Genomic DNA, 17726 nt, shown 5'->3' on the forward strand with positions numbered 1-17726 from the left:
TTGGAGGAGGTAGAGAAAAAGAGATAGCTTTACTAGAAAGAAGGCGCAACATCTCATCATACACGCATACATGGTGAATATATTATTAGGCTTTTTTCTATTGATTAGATGTAACTTACGAAAGCTGTTACTTTGCATGTAGAAGCAAGACTTTCACAAGCTGTTTTGATACGCATGGTAAAAAGATAATATAGTGAAAATTGGTTTAAAAAAGCCAAACAATGTATGACCATACTTTTGAAGAAAGAATAATAATAATAAACATACATAGATACAAGTTGCGAGTTATAATTCCCTTTCTCCACCAGTAAAATGTAAATGTTTTTGCAGCATATAAACAAATAAACAGAAGAAAGGCTGTCTAGAAAATGCACACAGCCATCTTTTCACCCCAGATGAAGAGGTGTTGCTGTGGCTAGGATACACACAGTGACACAGGATAGAAACAGATGCGCACAAACATGATAACATATGCAGTGTGTATCAAAATAATAATCACAATCCTCCTTGTTATGAGGCCAGTTTGATAGTCTTACCCGTTGGTATCCACCTGAAGCCAAGTATAATCTAGGTGTGTCCTGGTGTATCAGATTAAAGAGATTAAGTCAGGCAACAGCTCAATTATTTTATGAATAAAGGTATTTTTTTGTGTGCATTACATTGTTGTTTTTTTCCAAGAAGAGGATCAGCCAATGATCACACTGTGTTGCAGGGATGGGACTTTAGCTATGACCCTGGGGTTAGAGAGTCTCAGGTCCCAGAAGATGAGCGGGAACACCATCAAACCAGCGACCACAACATCTACTCATCCCCATGCTGGGAATATTGCTTTGATTCTGAAGGCAGAATTCGGTGTGCGGAACTCAAGAGGAAGGTGTGTGTGTGTGTGGGGCTTCTGTGTGTTATGAATATACAGTAAGCCCTCTCAGCACCCTTGCTGTGTGTTATGATTATACAGTATGCCCTCTCGAGACCCCTCTGTGTGTTATGAACATACAGTATGCCCTCTCAGGACCCCTCTGTGTGTTATGAACATACATTATGACCTCTCAGGACCCCTCTGTGTGTTATGAACATACAGTATGCCCTCTCGGGACCTCTCTGTGTTATGAACATACAGTATGACCTTTCAGGACCCCTCTGTGTGTTATGAACATACATTATGACCTCTCGGGACCTCTCTGTGTGTTATGAACATACAGTATGCCCTCTCTGGACCCTCTGTGTGTTATGAACATACGGTATGCCCTCTCTGGAGCCTCTGTGTGTTATGAACATACGGTACGCCCTCTCCCACATAGAGCACACCTTGTGACACGACAATACGTAACATAACAGTGAAAGAGGAGGCCGCGATACCAGCGTGTGTTTTATTTTCTCTCTTTTGTCTAGACTACTAACGCTTTAAACAGGTGTGTGTGCAGTATGCTACAGCGTTAATATTTCAGGAGCACATATTTCTTTATTTACATTATAGAGAGGCAAAGCCATTTCCCCTTTCACAACATATGTTCAAAACCATGATCTAAACAGTCAAACCAATAAAACTACCCACAACTCGTACAGTATCTTCCAAACAATGAGGGGGGCGGGGGTTGTAAGATGAGCCATGGTGGTCCCACATACTTTGTCGCTCTGCTTTTTCTTTTCTTTTTTATAGAGTGCAAATTTCATTCAAAGCTGCAAGTACAAAATGCATGTGGAACAGACAAACCATCATATTTACTTATTGTCTTTTACGATTTAGCCATTGGGATACTTTTGCTTCATCATCAAGCATTTTTCTTTAGCTTTAGGGGGCATTATTTACATAAAGAGGACAACCTGAAAGGCGGGACATGAGAGATGAGTGGTGAAGCAGAACTATTTGGTCTGGTAAAAGTCTCGTGACGTGAAGTCCTAAACCAACGAGGAAGAACAGGAATACAACAGAGAGCAGTGGAGGGGTGACCAGGCCAGTGCGTTGTTGATCTTTTGTAAAGAGCTTTGTTGCCACACGGTGTGTAACGAATAATCGTGATCAATGCATTTCAGAATCTACAATCATCGATTGTTGTGACAGTTTTATTCTGGCTATTTTCTGGTGTAAAACAACAAAGTAAGGGTCTATTACAATGAATCAACACAGGGCTAATATATTAATACTACATGATAGAATTTTTAAATAAATATCTTAAACACAAATAAACCTCGGTCAGCTAATCATCCGTTTTTTAGATCTATTTTGATTCAGGGTGGGGTAATGTTGCCGTAGCGACAGCGCAGCCACCAGGCAGCAGCTATGAAAGCATGACGCCCTCTTTCGCTGTCACAAAAAGGTTTCAGATAGTGGCTCTGTGGGGCACAGGTAGAATACAATGGATACACTCACAGTAATGTGACTTTTTTTCAACATTATATTTTTGTCCGAATATTAAATGTTTATTTTTGTAAATATTGAATTTCTTTGAAAGTCTATTTTTCTCAGAGTTGCTACAGATCCAAAGCTTCAGGTTCAAATGTTTTCATCTCAGAATATTCAAACTAGCTGGAACACTTTTGTGACGGCCCGAAGCCTCTCCCACGAGCGGTGCCTCTAGTGAAGGGCTGCAAACAAGCTACATGTGCTCTGTTGGCCTGCATGCTAACCAGGAAGTGAGCGGCCTCAGCTCAACTCAAAGGGATTCACGCAGGTCTTGAATTTTCTTGAGTGCAACTAACCGTAACTTGCGCTTGCCTTTCATTTGTTTGTTGCACTATTATCCTGTCATGCTTCAAATTGATATTCATCATCCTATTTTTAAAAGTCATTAACAACCTCATAGTAGAAAGGCAAAAGGGCCTGTTGCTATATAAAACATGGGGGTTGTTGCATTAAGGGTTACTCCGCATGACCCGAACACCTGAAACCAAATGAAGCGAATCACGTCAAGTAAGCAAATGCTGTCGATTGAGCCACGATGAGCGTGAACACTGAGCATATGGGACATACACTGAGCGAACTAACCAAACAGATTAAACCCGGAAAGAAATGCATGGAGAATATGATGGTGCATAGAATTGCAGGACACTAAAATGTGTGCCAGGGCTTTACTCAGCCTCACTAAGATTCAATGAGTTACCAGGTGTGGAGAAGAAAACCAAAAAGATCTTTCATTGCGGAAATATCAATATGATAAACTAATGCCAGCATCCTTTTGAAGTAGAGGTTGAGAACTGATATGTAAGCCTAAGTGGGGACGCTAGCGAGTCACAAAGCCATAAGGGGCTCGGGATGAACGGGAGCCGGGAGCAGAGGAAGAAATACCAACAAACAAAACCTCTAGAGGAGCAGGGAAACAAAAGCCTAAAACCGCATCGAAAGCCTGCCGTCCGAAGGCACACTCGAGAGTCTGTGTGAGCTGGGCAGGCGGAGGGCGCTGGACAAACTGGAACACTGGTCAACATCCCATATCCTGGACCTCTGAAGAGCCTTCTGTCCCTGGAGCCAGGACCCAGGAACCCAACTGAACACAACAGAAAGCTTGGCTCGCCGCCTCCTCCCTTCCATCCCTTCTCTTGTCTTTAGAGTTCTGCCCTTCTTCATCCTGTCCCTGTGCGCCACTGACGTCTATAACGTGTTTTCTTATATCTATATATATTTATATACTTGCTGTGTGTGTGTGCGTTTGTGTGTGTGTGTGCGTTTCCGATTCCGAGTGCTGTGTTTGGTTGTAGTCGTAGAAATAGTAGCGTCTCCACCGTCACCAACACCATCGATCCCGGGAAGCCGCTAGCCGTGGTAGTCCTATCCGGCTACGTCACGAGCACAGAGGTGGGGTGTGGGTAGTGGTGGTGGGTAGTGGTGGTGGGGGTGGAGCTGACGGGGGCGGTCCTACGCCAGGGAGTAGATGGCGTTGACGGGCGAGGTGGCCTCGGAGCTCTCGTTGCCCTCCGTCTCGTCCTTGGAGTCTTTCTTGACGGTGTACTGGCCGATGAAGGAGCCGTCCTCGTTGAACTGCCCGTCTCCACCCTCGCCGTAGTCCACCAGGCTGTCGTCGCTCTCCTTCGGCGGGCCGTCCAGGGATGCCTGGCTGCCCTGCAGCGGCTTGTTGTCCTCGTCGCTACTGGAAACGGGCGGGAAAAACATGCCGGAAAAAAAAGTGAACGTCGGACAAGAGAGGGGGGGAACCGTCCTATCGGTTGGGGTTCTCAGGGATAATGAAGTGAATCTGACTCAAAAGGGGGGCTAGGAGTGACTCTGAAGTGGACAAAGCCTTTGGCATGGTGATGACACTCAAACGTTTGGGATTTGATTGAGTAAGGTGTGCTGACATCCTCATTAAACATGTTACACACACTGCAGAATGCTTGCTCATCTAGAAAGAGCCAGAAAGAATAATATGGGGACTTCTCTGCCCTTCGTCGGGATGCCAAGAGGGCAGGCATTCAAACACATGCTAACGACACGGACACTTATTCTGACCAGAGACCAAAACACTTCCACACCAAGACTTGAGTCACAAAATGATTTAGAACTAATTCAATAGTCATGAATTAGTGCTAAAGCTTCCAGGTTTCGGAAAAGTGCTTTCCATCTCGACTCAGAGCATAGCTCCATCCCCTGACTCTGAGCGCTGGTTAAAAGAGTAGAACCACATGCATTGGGCACCACTATGGATCAGCGCTAACCCTAGGCTAGAACAAGCTTGTAGCGGAAATAGCTGGAGGGTTTTTTTCTTTGGCGGTGTAAAGGATGCACGATCAAGATTGGAGAATTGATCATCTTTCACGTTCTCAAAGACGTCTGGCCTCTTCTCCGTTCTTCTGCATTGCCAGCAGGACTTCCCATTCTCCTGAGCCTATTCTCGGGAGATGGCTATTTTTTTTTAAGGCTGGGCGATAGAGTGGAATGGATTGAGATTATCTGTTGTATTCTCATGAACTCCCATATTTGAGAATGTGAATGAACGCATTCCACAATACGGTCACGAATACACTCCCCTTAACACTAACACTTACACATTAACACTTCAACCTAGTGTCTCAAATGCAATCTACTCTATGTTAACGTGTTGCCCCCGAAAGTCAATGAGGGGATGTGATTATCGCCCAGCCAGTCATGCTTCATGCTGTTACACTCTATACCCTCACAGCAGCCCCAGAGCCGCTGATCAAGTTACGATTGATCATGCTGCCTGGATTGGGATATATAGAGTGGAGGAATCAGGCGTTGGGAGGGGATTACAGTGGATTCAGTATACAGAGAGAGAGAGAGAGAGAGAGAGAGAGAGACAGAGAGAGAGAGGGGGGGAGAGAGAGAGAGAGAGACAGAGAGACAGAGAGGGGGAGAGAGAGAGAGAGACGGAGAGAGAGAGGGGGGGAGAGAGAGAGAGACAGAGAGAGAGAGAGGGGGAGAGAGAGAGACAGAGAGAGAGAGAGACAGAGAGAGAGAGGGGGGGGAGAGAGAGAGAGAGAGAGAGAGAGAGAGACAGAGAGAGAGAGGAGGGGGAGGAGAGAAAGAGAGAGACAGAGAGAGGAGGGGGGGAGAGAAAGAGAGAGACAGAGAGAGAGAGACAGAGAGAGAGAGAGAGAGAGGGAGAGAGAGAAATGGAGAGAGAGAGAGAGAGAGAGAGACACACACACACACACACACACACACACTCAGAGAGAAATAACATCAGAATACGATGCTACACATATTGTGTAAGCGTAAAAGCATACCTCAATTACAGCAGAAAAGGGTCTCACCATTTAATCAATTAATATAAAGAGTGAGGGTGTAGAGGTCGTGACCATATGGGAATAGCAGCGTTATAGCCACAATATCATAGCAACAACAGCCTGATTCACCCCCAGAGGGGGAGGAAGATGAGCTGCAGGCTAGTGGTACTGTGGTGCTAGGTAGCTCCTCATCTCTTTGGGCTGGGAGGGAACCAGGAGGACTCTACTCTCTACAGTCAGGACTCTACTCTCTACAGCCAGGAGTCTACAGCCAGGACTCTCTACAGTCAGGACTCTACAGTCAGGACTCTACAGCCAGGACTCTACAGCCAGGACTCTACAGCCAGGACTCTCTACAGTCAGGACTCTACAGCCAGGGCTCTCTACAGTCAGGACTCTCTACAGTCAGGACTCTACAGCCAGGACTCTACAGCCAGGACTCTACAGCCAGGACTCTCTACAGTCAGGGCTCTCTACAGTCAGGACTCTCTACAGCCAGGGCTCTCTACAGTCAGGACTCTCTACAGCCAGGACTCTCTACAGTCAGGACTCTACAGTCAGGACTCTACAGTCAGGACTCTACAGTCAGGACTCTACAGTCAGGACTCTACAGTCAGGACTCTCTACAGTCAGGACTCTACAGTCAGGACTCTACAGTCAGGACTCTACAGTCAGGACTCTACAGTCAGGACTCTACAGTCAGGACTCTCTACAGTCAGGACTCTCTACAGTCAGGACTCTCTACAGTCAGGACTCTACAGTCTGGACTCTACAGTCAGGACTCTACAGTCAGGACTCTACAGTCAGGACTCTACAGTCTGGACTCTCTACAGTCAGGACTCTCTACAGTCAGGACTCTCTACAGTCAGGACTCTCTACAGTCCGGACTCTCTACTTTCAGGACTCTCTACAGTCCGGACTCTACTCTCTACAGCCAGGACTCTCTACAGTCAGGACTCTCTACAGTCAGGACTCTCTACAGTCAGGACTCTACAGCCAGGACTCTCTACAGTCAGGACTCTACAGTCAGGACTCTACAGTCAGGACTCTCTACAGTCAGGACTCTACAGTCAGGACTCTACAGTCAGGACTCTCTACAGTCAGGACTCTACAGTCTGGACTCTACAGTCAGGACTCTACAGTCAGGACTCTACAGTCTGGACTCTCTACAGTCAGGACTCTCTACAGTCAGGACTCTCTACAGTCAGGACTCTCTACAGTCAGGACTCTCTACAGTCAGGACTCTCTACAGTCCGGACTCTCTACAGTCCGGACTCTCTACAGTCCGGACTCTCTACTTTCAGGACTCTCTACTTTCAGGACTCTCTACAGTCCGGACTCTACTCTCTACTGTCAGGACTCTCTACAGTCAGGACTCTCTACAGTCCGGACTCTACTCTCTACTGTCAGGACTCTCTACAGTCAGGACTCTCTACAGTCCGGACTCTACTCTCTACAGTCAGGACTCTCTACAGTCAGGACTCTACAGTCAGGACTCTACAGTCAGGACTCTACAGTCAGGACTCTCTACAGTCAGGACTCTACAGTCAGGACTCTCTACAGTCAGGACTCTCTACAGTCAGGACTCTCTACAGTCAGGACTCTCTACAGTCAGGACTCTACAGTCAGGACTCTACAGTCAGGACTCTCTACAGTCCGGACTCTACTCTCTACAGTCAGGACTCTCTACAGTCAGGACTCTCTACAGTCAGGACTCTCTACAGTCAGGACTCTCTACTGTCAGGATTCTCTACAGTCAGGGCCGTTGTCTGTTTTCTCTCTTAAGGTTGAATTGAGTGCTCGTTTTCAGTCAGGGCTGAGAAGTTCAGACTACATCTCTCAAGGCTGATTCAATGTTTTGCTGAGGGCTCCACCTTGTCTCAAAACAATAGCTGAGGTCGTTTTTTTCTTCTGTTTCGCAGCCCGCTGGCCATGTTAGTCTGCCAGGGACTTTTGAGATGCAGTCTCTTTATTTCCTTGACTTAAACCAAATGCCTTTCAGAGTGAAAGGTACAGCATCAAAGGAAGTTTAAATTATTTGATTAGAAGAGTTCCTTATCCTCTCTATCCTTTTTGAGTGGATGGGCAAAGGTTCAGTGGGCTACATCATATCTAGTTTCAGATTACTTCTCTTGTTGGCAAAATGGCAGAATGTGTGTGCTGTGTTTTAAGACATAGGCAGCAATCTGTTTTGCATTGTGTATTGTGCCTCCCACATAAAAAATGGGTCCTTGTCTTTGGTAAAAGAAAAACACAACCGCTTCATTCTGAAGTGGTTGTCTGAAGCGGTTGTGTGAAGGGGATATTAATCGATTAAAAACCCACTGCTTATGCGTTGTAAAATGCATTATAAAGTGGCAGGATTGGGAGGCGGGGGTTAGGGTTGCGATGCAGCAGATTCTCGTCTGTTCATACCTTTCAAAAGACCTTTAAACCATTGGGGAAAAGTGAACATAAAAAACACAGAATACAGAAGGTGACCACCTGAACTGAATAAACAAGATGCATCAGTGCTGGACCACCAAAGTGCATGCTGACCCACATGTACTGAACTGGAGACCTACAATGCAGACCCGTGGCAATCGACTAGAAAATGTAGAAAATGTACAGTGCAATCTTAATAGCATATTACAGAGGCAAGAGAGGAAATCAAGCAGTTCTATAAATCATCAACATAACTGTCCTAGTGACACATTCAGCAGCTTTCAGATCCATTTGGGCAAAAAGGATTGGTTTAGTGGTGGATGCTGGGGCTTGCCAGTGAGGAATGTATCAGTTACATCTTAATGTCTTCATCATAGTTCTGCAGGTTTCTCAAAACTTTCACTGTATTTTTTTCACTGACAAATTCCACTCATATATCGAATGCATAGCAAGCTTAAATCTATTGTACACCAAACATTCGTGTTTCACTTCCTTTCTGAAAGACCTGTAGAAAGGAAGGCTTAGCAATTATATTCCTGCATGCTAAATGATGCAACATGATCCAAAGCAGAAGAGACCCTTTTCAAAGTTACCGTACTCACCTGCATAACAAAGTTTAAACTTAGCAACATTGTTTTGTATAATTTGCGCAAGGCATTTTGAGTATCATACTTCTAATGAGTATTATTATAAAATAAATCATGTATTGTAAACTTAGAACATGTCGTAACACTTTATAATAAGGTGCCATAATAAAAAGCAAATTAGTCATTACCTAACCCTTAGTTAATATTTGTTAATTGTTACTAAAATATCTATTTGGCACAAGTTAATCGTTTTTTTTCACTGACAACAGTGTCGCTGGTTCGGGTTAGGGTTAGGGCCGTGTGTTAGGGTTAGGGCCGTGTGTTAGGGTTAGGGCCGTGTGTTAGGGTTAGGGTCGTGTGTTAGGGTTAGGGTCGTGTGTTAGGGTTAGGGCCGTGTGTTAGGGTTAGGGCCGTGTGTTAGGGTTAGGGCCGTGTGTTAGGGTTAGGGTTAGGGCCGTGTGTTAGGGTTAGGGCCGTGTGTTAGGGTTAGGGCCGTGTGTTAGGGTTAGGGATAGGGTCGTGTGTTAGGGTTAGGGCCGTGTGTTAGGGTTAGGGCCGTGTGTTAGGGTTAGGGTTAGGGCCGTGTGTTAGGGATAGGGCCGTGTGTTAGGGTTAGGGTTAGGGCCGTGTGTTAGGGATAGGGTCGTGTGTTAGGGTTAGGGCCGTGTGTTAGGGTTAGGGTCGTGTGTTAGGGTTAGGGTCGTGTGTTAGGGTTAGGGCCGTGTGTTAGGGTTAGGGCCGTGTGTTAGGGTTAGGGATAGGGCCGTGTGTTAGGGTTAGGGCCGTGTGTTAGGGTTAGGGCTGTGTGTTAGGGTTAGGGCCGTGTGTTATGGTTAGGGTTAGGGTTAGGGCCGTGTGTAATAGTTAGGGTTAGGGTTAGGGCCGTGTGTTAGGGTTAGGGCCGTGTGTTAGGGTTAGGGTCGTGTGTTAGGGTTAGGGTCGTGTGTTAGGGTTAGGGCCGTGTGTTAGGGTTAGGGCCGTGTGTTAGGGTTAGGGCCGTGTGTTAGGGTTAGGGCCGTGTGTTAGGGTTAGGGCCGTGTGTTAGGGTTAGGGATAGGGTCGTGTGTTAGGGTTAGGGCCGTGTGTTAGGGTTAGGGCCGTGTGTTAAGGTTAGGGATAGGGTCGTGTGTTAGGGTTAGGGCCGTGTGTTAGGGTTAGGGCCGTGTGTTAGGGTTAGGGTCGTGTGTTAGGGTTAGGGTCGTGTGTTAGGGTTAGGGTTAGGGATAGGGTTAGGCCCATGTGTAAGGGTAAGGGTTAGGTTAGGCCCGTGTAGTCTAGTAGTCTGTAGTCTGACTAGTTTGCTATTTATTAAGGCACCTTATTATAAAGTGTTACCGAACATGTCATTGCCCCTATTCTTCTGCAAAAGTAAAATGTAAAAGAGGGGCAAACTCTCTTTCGGCCACACCCCCTGTGGCTGTCACACCAGATATAGACCACTCTGGTGGAGATTCCCATGATGCACTGATTTCTTAACACAGTTATTATCAAGTCAATATTTCCCCTGAGATCATAACCCTTACCCTCAAAATACCACCTTGACCCAATTGTTACCATATCTTACCCAATATCTAAATCAATCTTAAATGTAAAGATCTAACCAAATCATAGAACAAAATGTCTCCACTATTTCTGATGGTGATGAACTACTCCTGTTACTGATGCTTGTTTCAGTGCTCTGGACTAAACAAATGGAGGACCCAGCACGGTTGGTAGGTGGGTGATTGGAAGGTGACCTATCTTTATGAAATCAACGCATTCATGGGAATAAGGAGCTCGAAAGATCCTTCCAATGTCATCTACACAACTTCTTAGCATCTCAATTTTGCCGCAGTTGCAAAATTGTTGTCGTGCAACGGCTTTTCAGTGGTGGCCAAATCCTCTTCAGTCGGACCCCTGAAGGGCCAATTCCCCCTCCTCTACTCAGCCCAAGCACTCGTCTGGCATGCTCAAGCCGAGAGAGAGGGACAGAGAGAGAGAGAGAGAGAGAGTGTGTGACTGGCCCAGCCAAAGACAAGGTACCTGTTCTCGTTCTCATTTTCGTTTTCGTTTTCGTTCCTGTCGGGACAGATGATGCATTTTAGAGAGGGAGAGAGAGAGAGAGAGAGAGAGAGAGAGAGAGAGAGAGAGAGAGAGAGAGAGAGAGAGAGAGAGCAGAAGTAGTACAGGATGTAGAGAGAATAAGAGAGTCCGAAAGACAAGAGAAAGGAAAGCCCTCCACCGCCAGAGGGTTATGAGTGCCCTCATACACCAAGTCATACTGTCCTACACACACACACACACACAGGCACACACACACACACACACACACACACACACACACACACACACACACACACACACACAGGCACGCACATGCATACAGTCACGCATGCACACTCACAAAAACACACACACATATAGATTCACACGTAAAAGCACACACACATGGATATACAAACAGCAGCAAACTACCAGCCGAGGTAAGACATTAGTATTGTAGTATTATTCTAGATTCAGACCAGCTTAGAAATTAACCAAGACTGCAAGAGATGTTTATATTAATCAGAGGCAATAATATTAATGAACACATTGGGACCAAATGATGGCTGGTATGCCAAGGATATGATGCAATGACATGATTTCTGCAAACAACTAGGAAACTCATCTCTGTATTAATGAATTAGCTTTCAACACAGATCAACAATTTCTGTCTTCAGATAGCACGTCCTCTAATTAATATCTTGTCTAATGGAAGATACCCTATTGTGGGGCTGGCTGCATGTTTTCTTCTGACCCGCCAGTTGCTGTTTTCCCTTAAATAAGTTCCTTGTGGGAATCAAATTGTGCCAAAAAACGCCCCAACTTGGCTTCCCCTAACACTAATAAGGATTCACCTCACTTCCCCTCAAACTGCTGGTTTAGACTCCTGGTTCCAGACTCCTGGTTCCAGACTCCTGGTTCCAGACCCCTTGTTCCAGACTCCTGGTTCAGACTCCTGGTTCAGACTCACACTCCTGGTTTCAAACTCCTGGTTCAAAACTCTGTTTTGAACTAAAACAGAGTTCTGTTTACAGACATCTTTGAAATGTCAGCTGACCGAATTAAAGACTGAACCTGTATTGAGGCGACTGGAGCGGATCCATCATCCCTCCACCCTGACGCTGTTCATCTTGGCTTTAAGGATCTCTACGCCAACACAGTCAGGCATGAAGCAACCTGACGTGGCTCTGCAGACGAATGCCTTCCGGACATCAGTATCAAGCATTGTTCTCGTTCAATTCTGACTCTGCTTCTCGTCGTCCGATGCTAACCGCTAGCATTTGAAACCCCCAAGGAACCAGCCCTGGCCTCCAGCCGTCCATGTCTATCTGGACCACCTCCTCACCTCACTGCGTATCAGTTACATCTTAATGTCTTCTCTTGTTTCTAAAACCGTTTCATCATATTATTTAGACCTGACAAATTCACAGGCATATCCAGTGCACAGCAAGCTTGAATCCATTGCACACTAAACTTTTGTTCTTCACTTCCTTTCTGAAAAGACCTGTCAAAAGGAAGGCTTAGCAATTTTATTCCTGCATGCTAAATTATGCAACATGTTCCAAAGCAGAATAGAGACCGTTGACTATCAAAGGAACCATCATCAGCGGCATAACAAGTTTGGTGCAGAATCATCTAGCAACATCTTTTTGTACACTTTGCGCAAGACATTTTGAGCATCATTTATGCTTATCATCATTTCTAATAATAATTGCTATTATAGACATCATGTATGATAGACTTAGAACATTACATCGCCACCATTCTTCTGCAAAGTAAAATGTAAAAGAGGGGCAAACTCTCTTTCGGCCACACCCCCTGTGGGTGACACACCATATATAGACCACTCTGGTGGAGATTCCCATGATGCACTGATTTCTAACACAATTATACTCAAGTTAATATTTCTACTGAGATCATAACCCTTACCCTCAACATACCACCTTGACCCAATTGTTACCATATCTTACCCAATATCTAAATCAATCTTAAACGTAAAGATCTAACCAAATCATAGAACAAAATGTCTCCACTATTTCTGATGGTGATGAACTACTCCTGTTACTGATGCTTGTTTCAGTGCTCTGGACTAAACAAATGGAGGACCCAGCACGGTTGGTAGGTGGGTGATTGGAAGGTGACCTATCTTTATGAAATCAACGCATTCATGGGAATAAGGAGCTCGAAAGATCCTTCCAATGTCATCTACACAACTTCTTAGCATCTCAATTTTGCCGCAGTTGCAAAATTGTTGTCGTGCAACGGCTTTTCAGTGGTGGCCAAATCTTCTTCAGTCGGACCCCTGAAGGGCCAATTCCCCCTCCTCTACTCAGCCCAAGCACTCGTCTGGCATGCTCAAGCCGAGAGAGAGGGAGGGAGAGAGAGGAAGAATGAGGGAAGGAGAAGGAGAGGGAGGGAGAGAGAGTGAGTGACTTGCCCGGCCAAAGACAAGGTACCTGTTCTCGTTTTCGTTCTCATTTTCGTTTTCGTTTTCGTTCCTGTCGGGACAGATGACGCATTTCAGCATGAGGAGAGTGGAGAGCGAGACAGAAGAGGGAGAGAGAGCGAGGATAAGAGAGAACGAGAGAGATTGAGAGAGAGAGAGCAGAAGAGGTACAGGATGTAGAGAGAATAAGAGAGTCCGAAAGATAATAGAAAGGTGATTAGCAAGAAAAGTCCTCCACCACAAGAGGAATGTGAGTGCCCTCATTCACCTAGTCATACTGTCCTACACACACACACTCACACACACACACACACGCTCACATGCACGCACACACACACACACACACACATAAAAGCACAGACACATGGATATACAAACAGCAGCAAACTACCAGCCGAGGTAAGACATTAGTATTGTAGTATTATTCCAGATTCAGAGACTCAGTTTAGAAATGACCCAAGACTGCGAGAGATGTTAGGCAATATTAATGAACACATGGGGACCAACTGAAGGCTGGCATGCCAGAGATATGATGAAATTAAATTATTTCTGCAATGTATTAGGTTTCAACACAGATCAACAATTTCTGTCTTCAGATAGCACGTCCTCTGATTCATATTTATTCTAACGGAAGATACCCTATTATGGGGCTGGCTGCATGTTTTCTTCTGACCCACCAGTCGCTGTTTTCCCTTAAATAAGTTCCTTGTGGGAATCAAATTGTGCCAAAAAATGCCCCAACTTGGCTTCCCCTAACACTAATAAGGATTCACCTCACTTCCCCTCAAACTGCTGGTTCAGACTTACACTTCTGGATTCACACTCCTGGTTCCAGAATAACACCCCTGGTCATACTCCTGGTTCCAGACTACTGGTTTCAGACTAACACTTCTGTTTCCAGACATCTTTGAAATGTCAGCTGACCCAATTAAAGACTGAACCTGTATTGAGGCGACTGGAGCGGATCCATCATCCCTCCACCCTGACGCTGTTCGTCTTGGCTTTAAGGATCTCTACGCCAACACAGTCAGGCATGAAGCAACCTGACGTGGCTCTGCAGACAAATGCCTTCCTGACATCCGTATCAAACATTGTTCTCGTTCAATTCTGACTCTGCTTCCCTTCTCATGCTAAGGCGCATCGTCCGATGCTAACAACTAGCATTTGACACCCCCAAGGAACCAGCTCTGGCCTCCAGCCGTCCATGTCTATCTGGACCACTTCCTCGCCTCACTGCGTATCAGTTACATCTTAATGTCTTCTCTTGTTTCTAAAACCTATTAGAAGCTTAAAACTATTGCACACTAATTTTTTGTACTTCACTTCCTTCCTGAAAAGACCTGTAGAAAGGAAGGCTTAGCAATTCTACTCCGGCATGCTAAATGATGCAACTTGTTCCAAAGCAGAATAGAGACCGTTGACTATCAAAGGAGCCATCATCAGCGGCATAACAACATTTGTGGCAGAATCATTTAGCAACATTGTTTTGTACACTTTGTGCAAGGCATATTTAACATAATTTAAGGTTTATCATTGTGACCAATGAGTATTATTGCAATATACATAATATATTATAGACTTAAAACATTACATCGCCACTATTCTTCTGCAAAAGTAAAATGTAAAAGAGGCGCAAACTCTCTTTTTGCCACACCCACTGTGGGTGACACACCATATATAGACCACTCTGGTGGAGATTCCCATGATGCACTGTTTTCCTAACAGTTATACTCAGGTCAATATTTCTACTGAGATCAAAACCCTTACCCTCAACAAACCACCTTGACTCAAATGTAATATCTTACCCAATACCTAAATTAACCGTAAACCTAAAGATCTAACTAATTCATAGAACATGTGTTCTTGGAATCCAAACACAACCAAAACTATTTCTGATTGCATGTTTCAGTGTTCTGGTCTAAACAACTAGAGATGACCAAACGCATTCATGGGAATAAGGAGCTCGAAAGATCCTTCCAATGTCATCTACACAACTTCTTAGCATCTCAATTTTGCCGCAGTTGCAAAATTGTTGTCGTGCAACGGCTTTTCAGTGGTGGCCAAATCCTCTTCAGTCGGACCCCTGAAGGGACACTTCTCCCTCCTCTACTCAGCCCAAGCACCCGTCTGGCATGCTCAAGCCGAGAGAGAGGGAGGGAGAGAGAGGAAGAATGAGGGAAGGAGAAGGAGAGGGAGGGAGAGAGAGAGAGTGACTTGCCCGGCCAAAGACAAGGTACCTGTTCTCGTTTTCGTTCTCATTTTCGTTTTCGTTATCATTTTCGTTCCTGCCGGGACAGATGATGCATTTCAGCATAAAGAGAGTGGAGGGCGAGACAGAAGAGGGAGAGAGAGAGAATGAGAGAGAGAGAGTGGGATAGAAAACGAGAGAGAGAGCAGAAGAGGTACAGGGTGTAGAGAGAATAAGAGAGGAGACAAGAGAAAGGAAAGTAGCAAGAAAAGTGCTCCACCACCAGAGGAATGTGAGTGCCCTCATACACGTAGTCTTACTGTCCTACACACCCACACACACACACACACACACACACACAAGCGCACACACCCACACACACACACAGATGCACGCATACACACAGACACACACGCACCTGCACGCACAGATGCACACACACACGTAGATTTAAAGGTAAAAGCACACACACATGGTAATACAACAGCAGCAAACTAACAGCCGAGGTAAGACATTAGTATTGTAGTATTCGATCCAGATTCGGACAAGCTTAGAAATGACCCCAGACTGCAAGAGATGTTAGGCATTCATATTAATGAACACATTATGACCCAATGATGGCTGGCATGCCAGGGATATGATACAATTACATGATTCCTGATACCATGACTCACCTTTGTATTTATGTATGAGGTTTTAACTCAGATTTTAAATGTAACCCAATATTGGTAATCAAACGTGAATTCATATATATTCATTATTTATATTACTTTCTTCCTAAAATGATACAATATTTCCCGAACTTGCAACTGTAAAGCATATGTTTTAGTATTCTTTGACTGACCAATTATCTTTTAAACACATTAATGCAAAATACATAGAAGATGTAAATATACTGCACAATAAATGTCCTGAATATATGTTCCGTCCTTCAGGAGATCAAAGAAAAGTAGATGCACGGTTGTTAAATTAGTACATTCGTCCGGGCGTTAAAGAATCATTTGCAGCGCGCTGTCGACAGTGTTAGTGTGTAGAGACGCACAGTTGTTGAGTAAATCTGAGAATGGCTGTTAATAATCAACCATTAGCAGTGGTGGCTTTAGTTGTTAACAGGTGTTTACAGTGAGAGAGGCAGAGAGAGAGATAGAGAGATTCCACATGTGATCAGCGGGACCTGTAAGAAGGACAAACCACAGTCACTCAGCAGCCACAGACACTGCAGTTCAGCAGCGCCTCCACAGGAGATACTGAGACACTACAGCCTAGTGGGAGCTCAGCATCGCCCCCGCAGGAGATACTGAGACACTGCAGACCAGCTGGATGCTCAGCATCGCCCCCACAGGAGATACTGAGACACTGCAGACCAGCTGGGAGCTCAGCATCGCCCCCACAGGAGATACTGAGACACTGCAGACCAGCTGGGAGCTCAGCATCGCCCCCACAGGAGATACTGAGACACTGCAGACCAGCTGGGAGCTCAGCATCGCCCCCACAGGAGATACTGAGACACTGCAGACCAGCTGGAAGCTCAGCATCGCCCCCACAGGAGATACTGAGACACTGCAGACCAGCTGGGAGCTCAGCATCGCCCCCACAGGAGATACTGAGCGCTACATGCTCTTCAAATGCAAAACCTTTCTTCAGACCTCATTATTAATCGCTGTAGTGAAGGTTCTTCTCATAGTCACTACTTGGGGGAGGGGGGGATGGGTCTTTAAAGTATGCTACATTTTCGAAGAAGTATATCTCACGTAATCAGAAGTCTGGTGTCTGTGCAGAAAAACAAACCAATCACACACGTTCCCACACGCTGTTGATACAACTTGTTGTGCAGAGCGTCACATGCTAGGTGTGAGGTGCAGCAGTCGTCCACACTGCCTCTAATACACAACAGTGAGCTAAAGAATGAATTCTGAGGTGTTTCCTCGCGGCTGTACTTACTGGTAATCAAAAGAGCCGTCCTCTTTCTGGTCGACGGGGTCCAAGGCTAGGTCCTTTTTATCTCGCACTGTGGAAATAAAAAGGTTGTTATTAGTTCTGCCTTTCTGCTCATTTTGAAGGTTTCTTACTTGTAGATTGCGACGTTCGCTCGTACGAATACAAAAATAATTAAATAAAATGAACCACCAAAGTAAAGTACATGCGTGGGAAACATTAGCAATAGCTTGGTGGCTAGCATGAGCCACTAGTCAAAGTGAAACACCTTGACCCCTGGAGATTAGGGGGTAAAGGTCATGTGACGCCACTGTCGGCCAACTGTAACAGACCATAACCTTGAATAAATTGACAAATTTATCTGGGTTTGAACATTGTTGGAAACATTGGGATAATGTTATTATACAAATCATCACAGAGTTATTTTTAGATATTTTAATGC

General features: G+C 45.2%; 1 protein-coding gene across 1 annotated transcript in view; it reads right to left on the bottom strand.

The window, feature by feature from the left end:
- Nucleotides 1–405: 405 nt before the first annotated feature.
- The window catches only part of nfasca (neurofascin homolog (chicken) a), a gene marked incomplete at its 5' end in the record, with an annotated part of 103581 nt that continues 86260 nt past the window's right edge, over nucleotides 406–17726 (bottom strand). Inside the window, 2 exons of the mRNA XM_079741196.1 lie at nucleotides 406–4085; nucleotides 17291–17357. Coding sequence (XP_079597322.1) covers nucleotides 3854–4085; nucleotides 17291–17357 — 299 coding nt within the window. The 3' untranslated portion in view covers nucleotides 406–3853. The remainder of the gene's footprint in view (nucleotides 4086–17290; nucleotides 17358–17726) is intronic.

This window comes from Pollachius pollachius (assembly GCF_949987615.1).
Source record: "Pollachius pollachius genome assembly, chromosome: 8".
Lineage (NCBI taxonomy): Eukaryota > Metazoa > Chordata > Actinopteri > Gadiformes > Gadidae > Pollachius > Pollachius pollachius.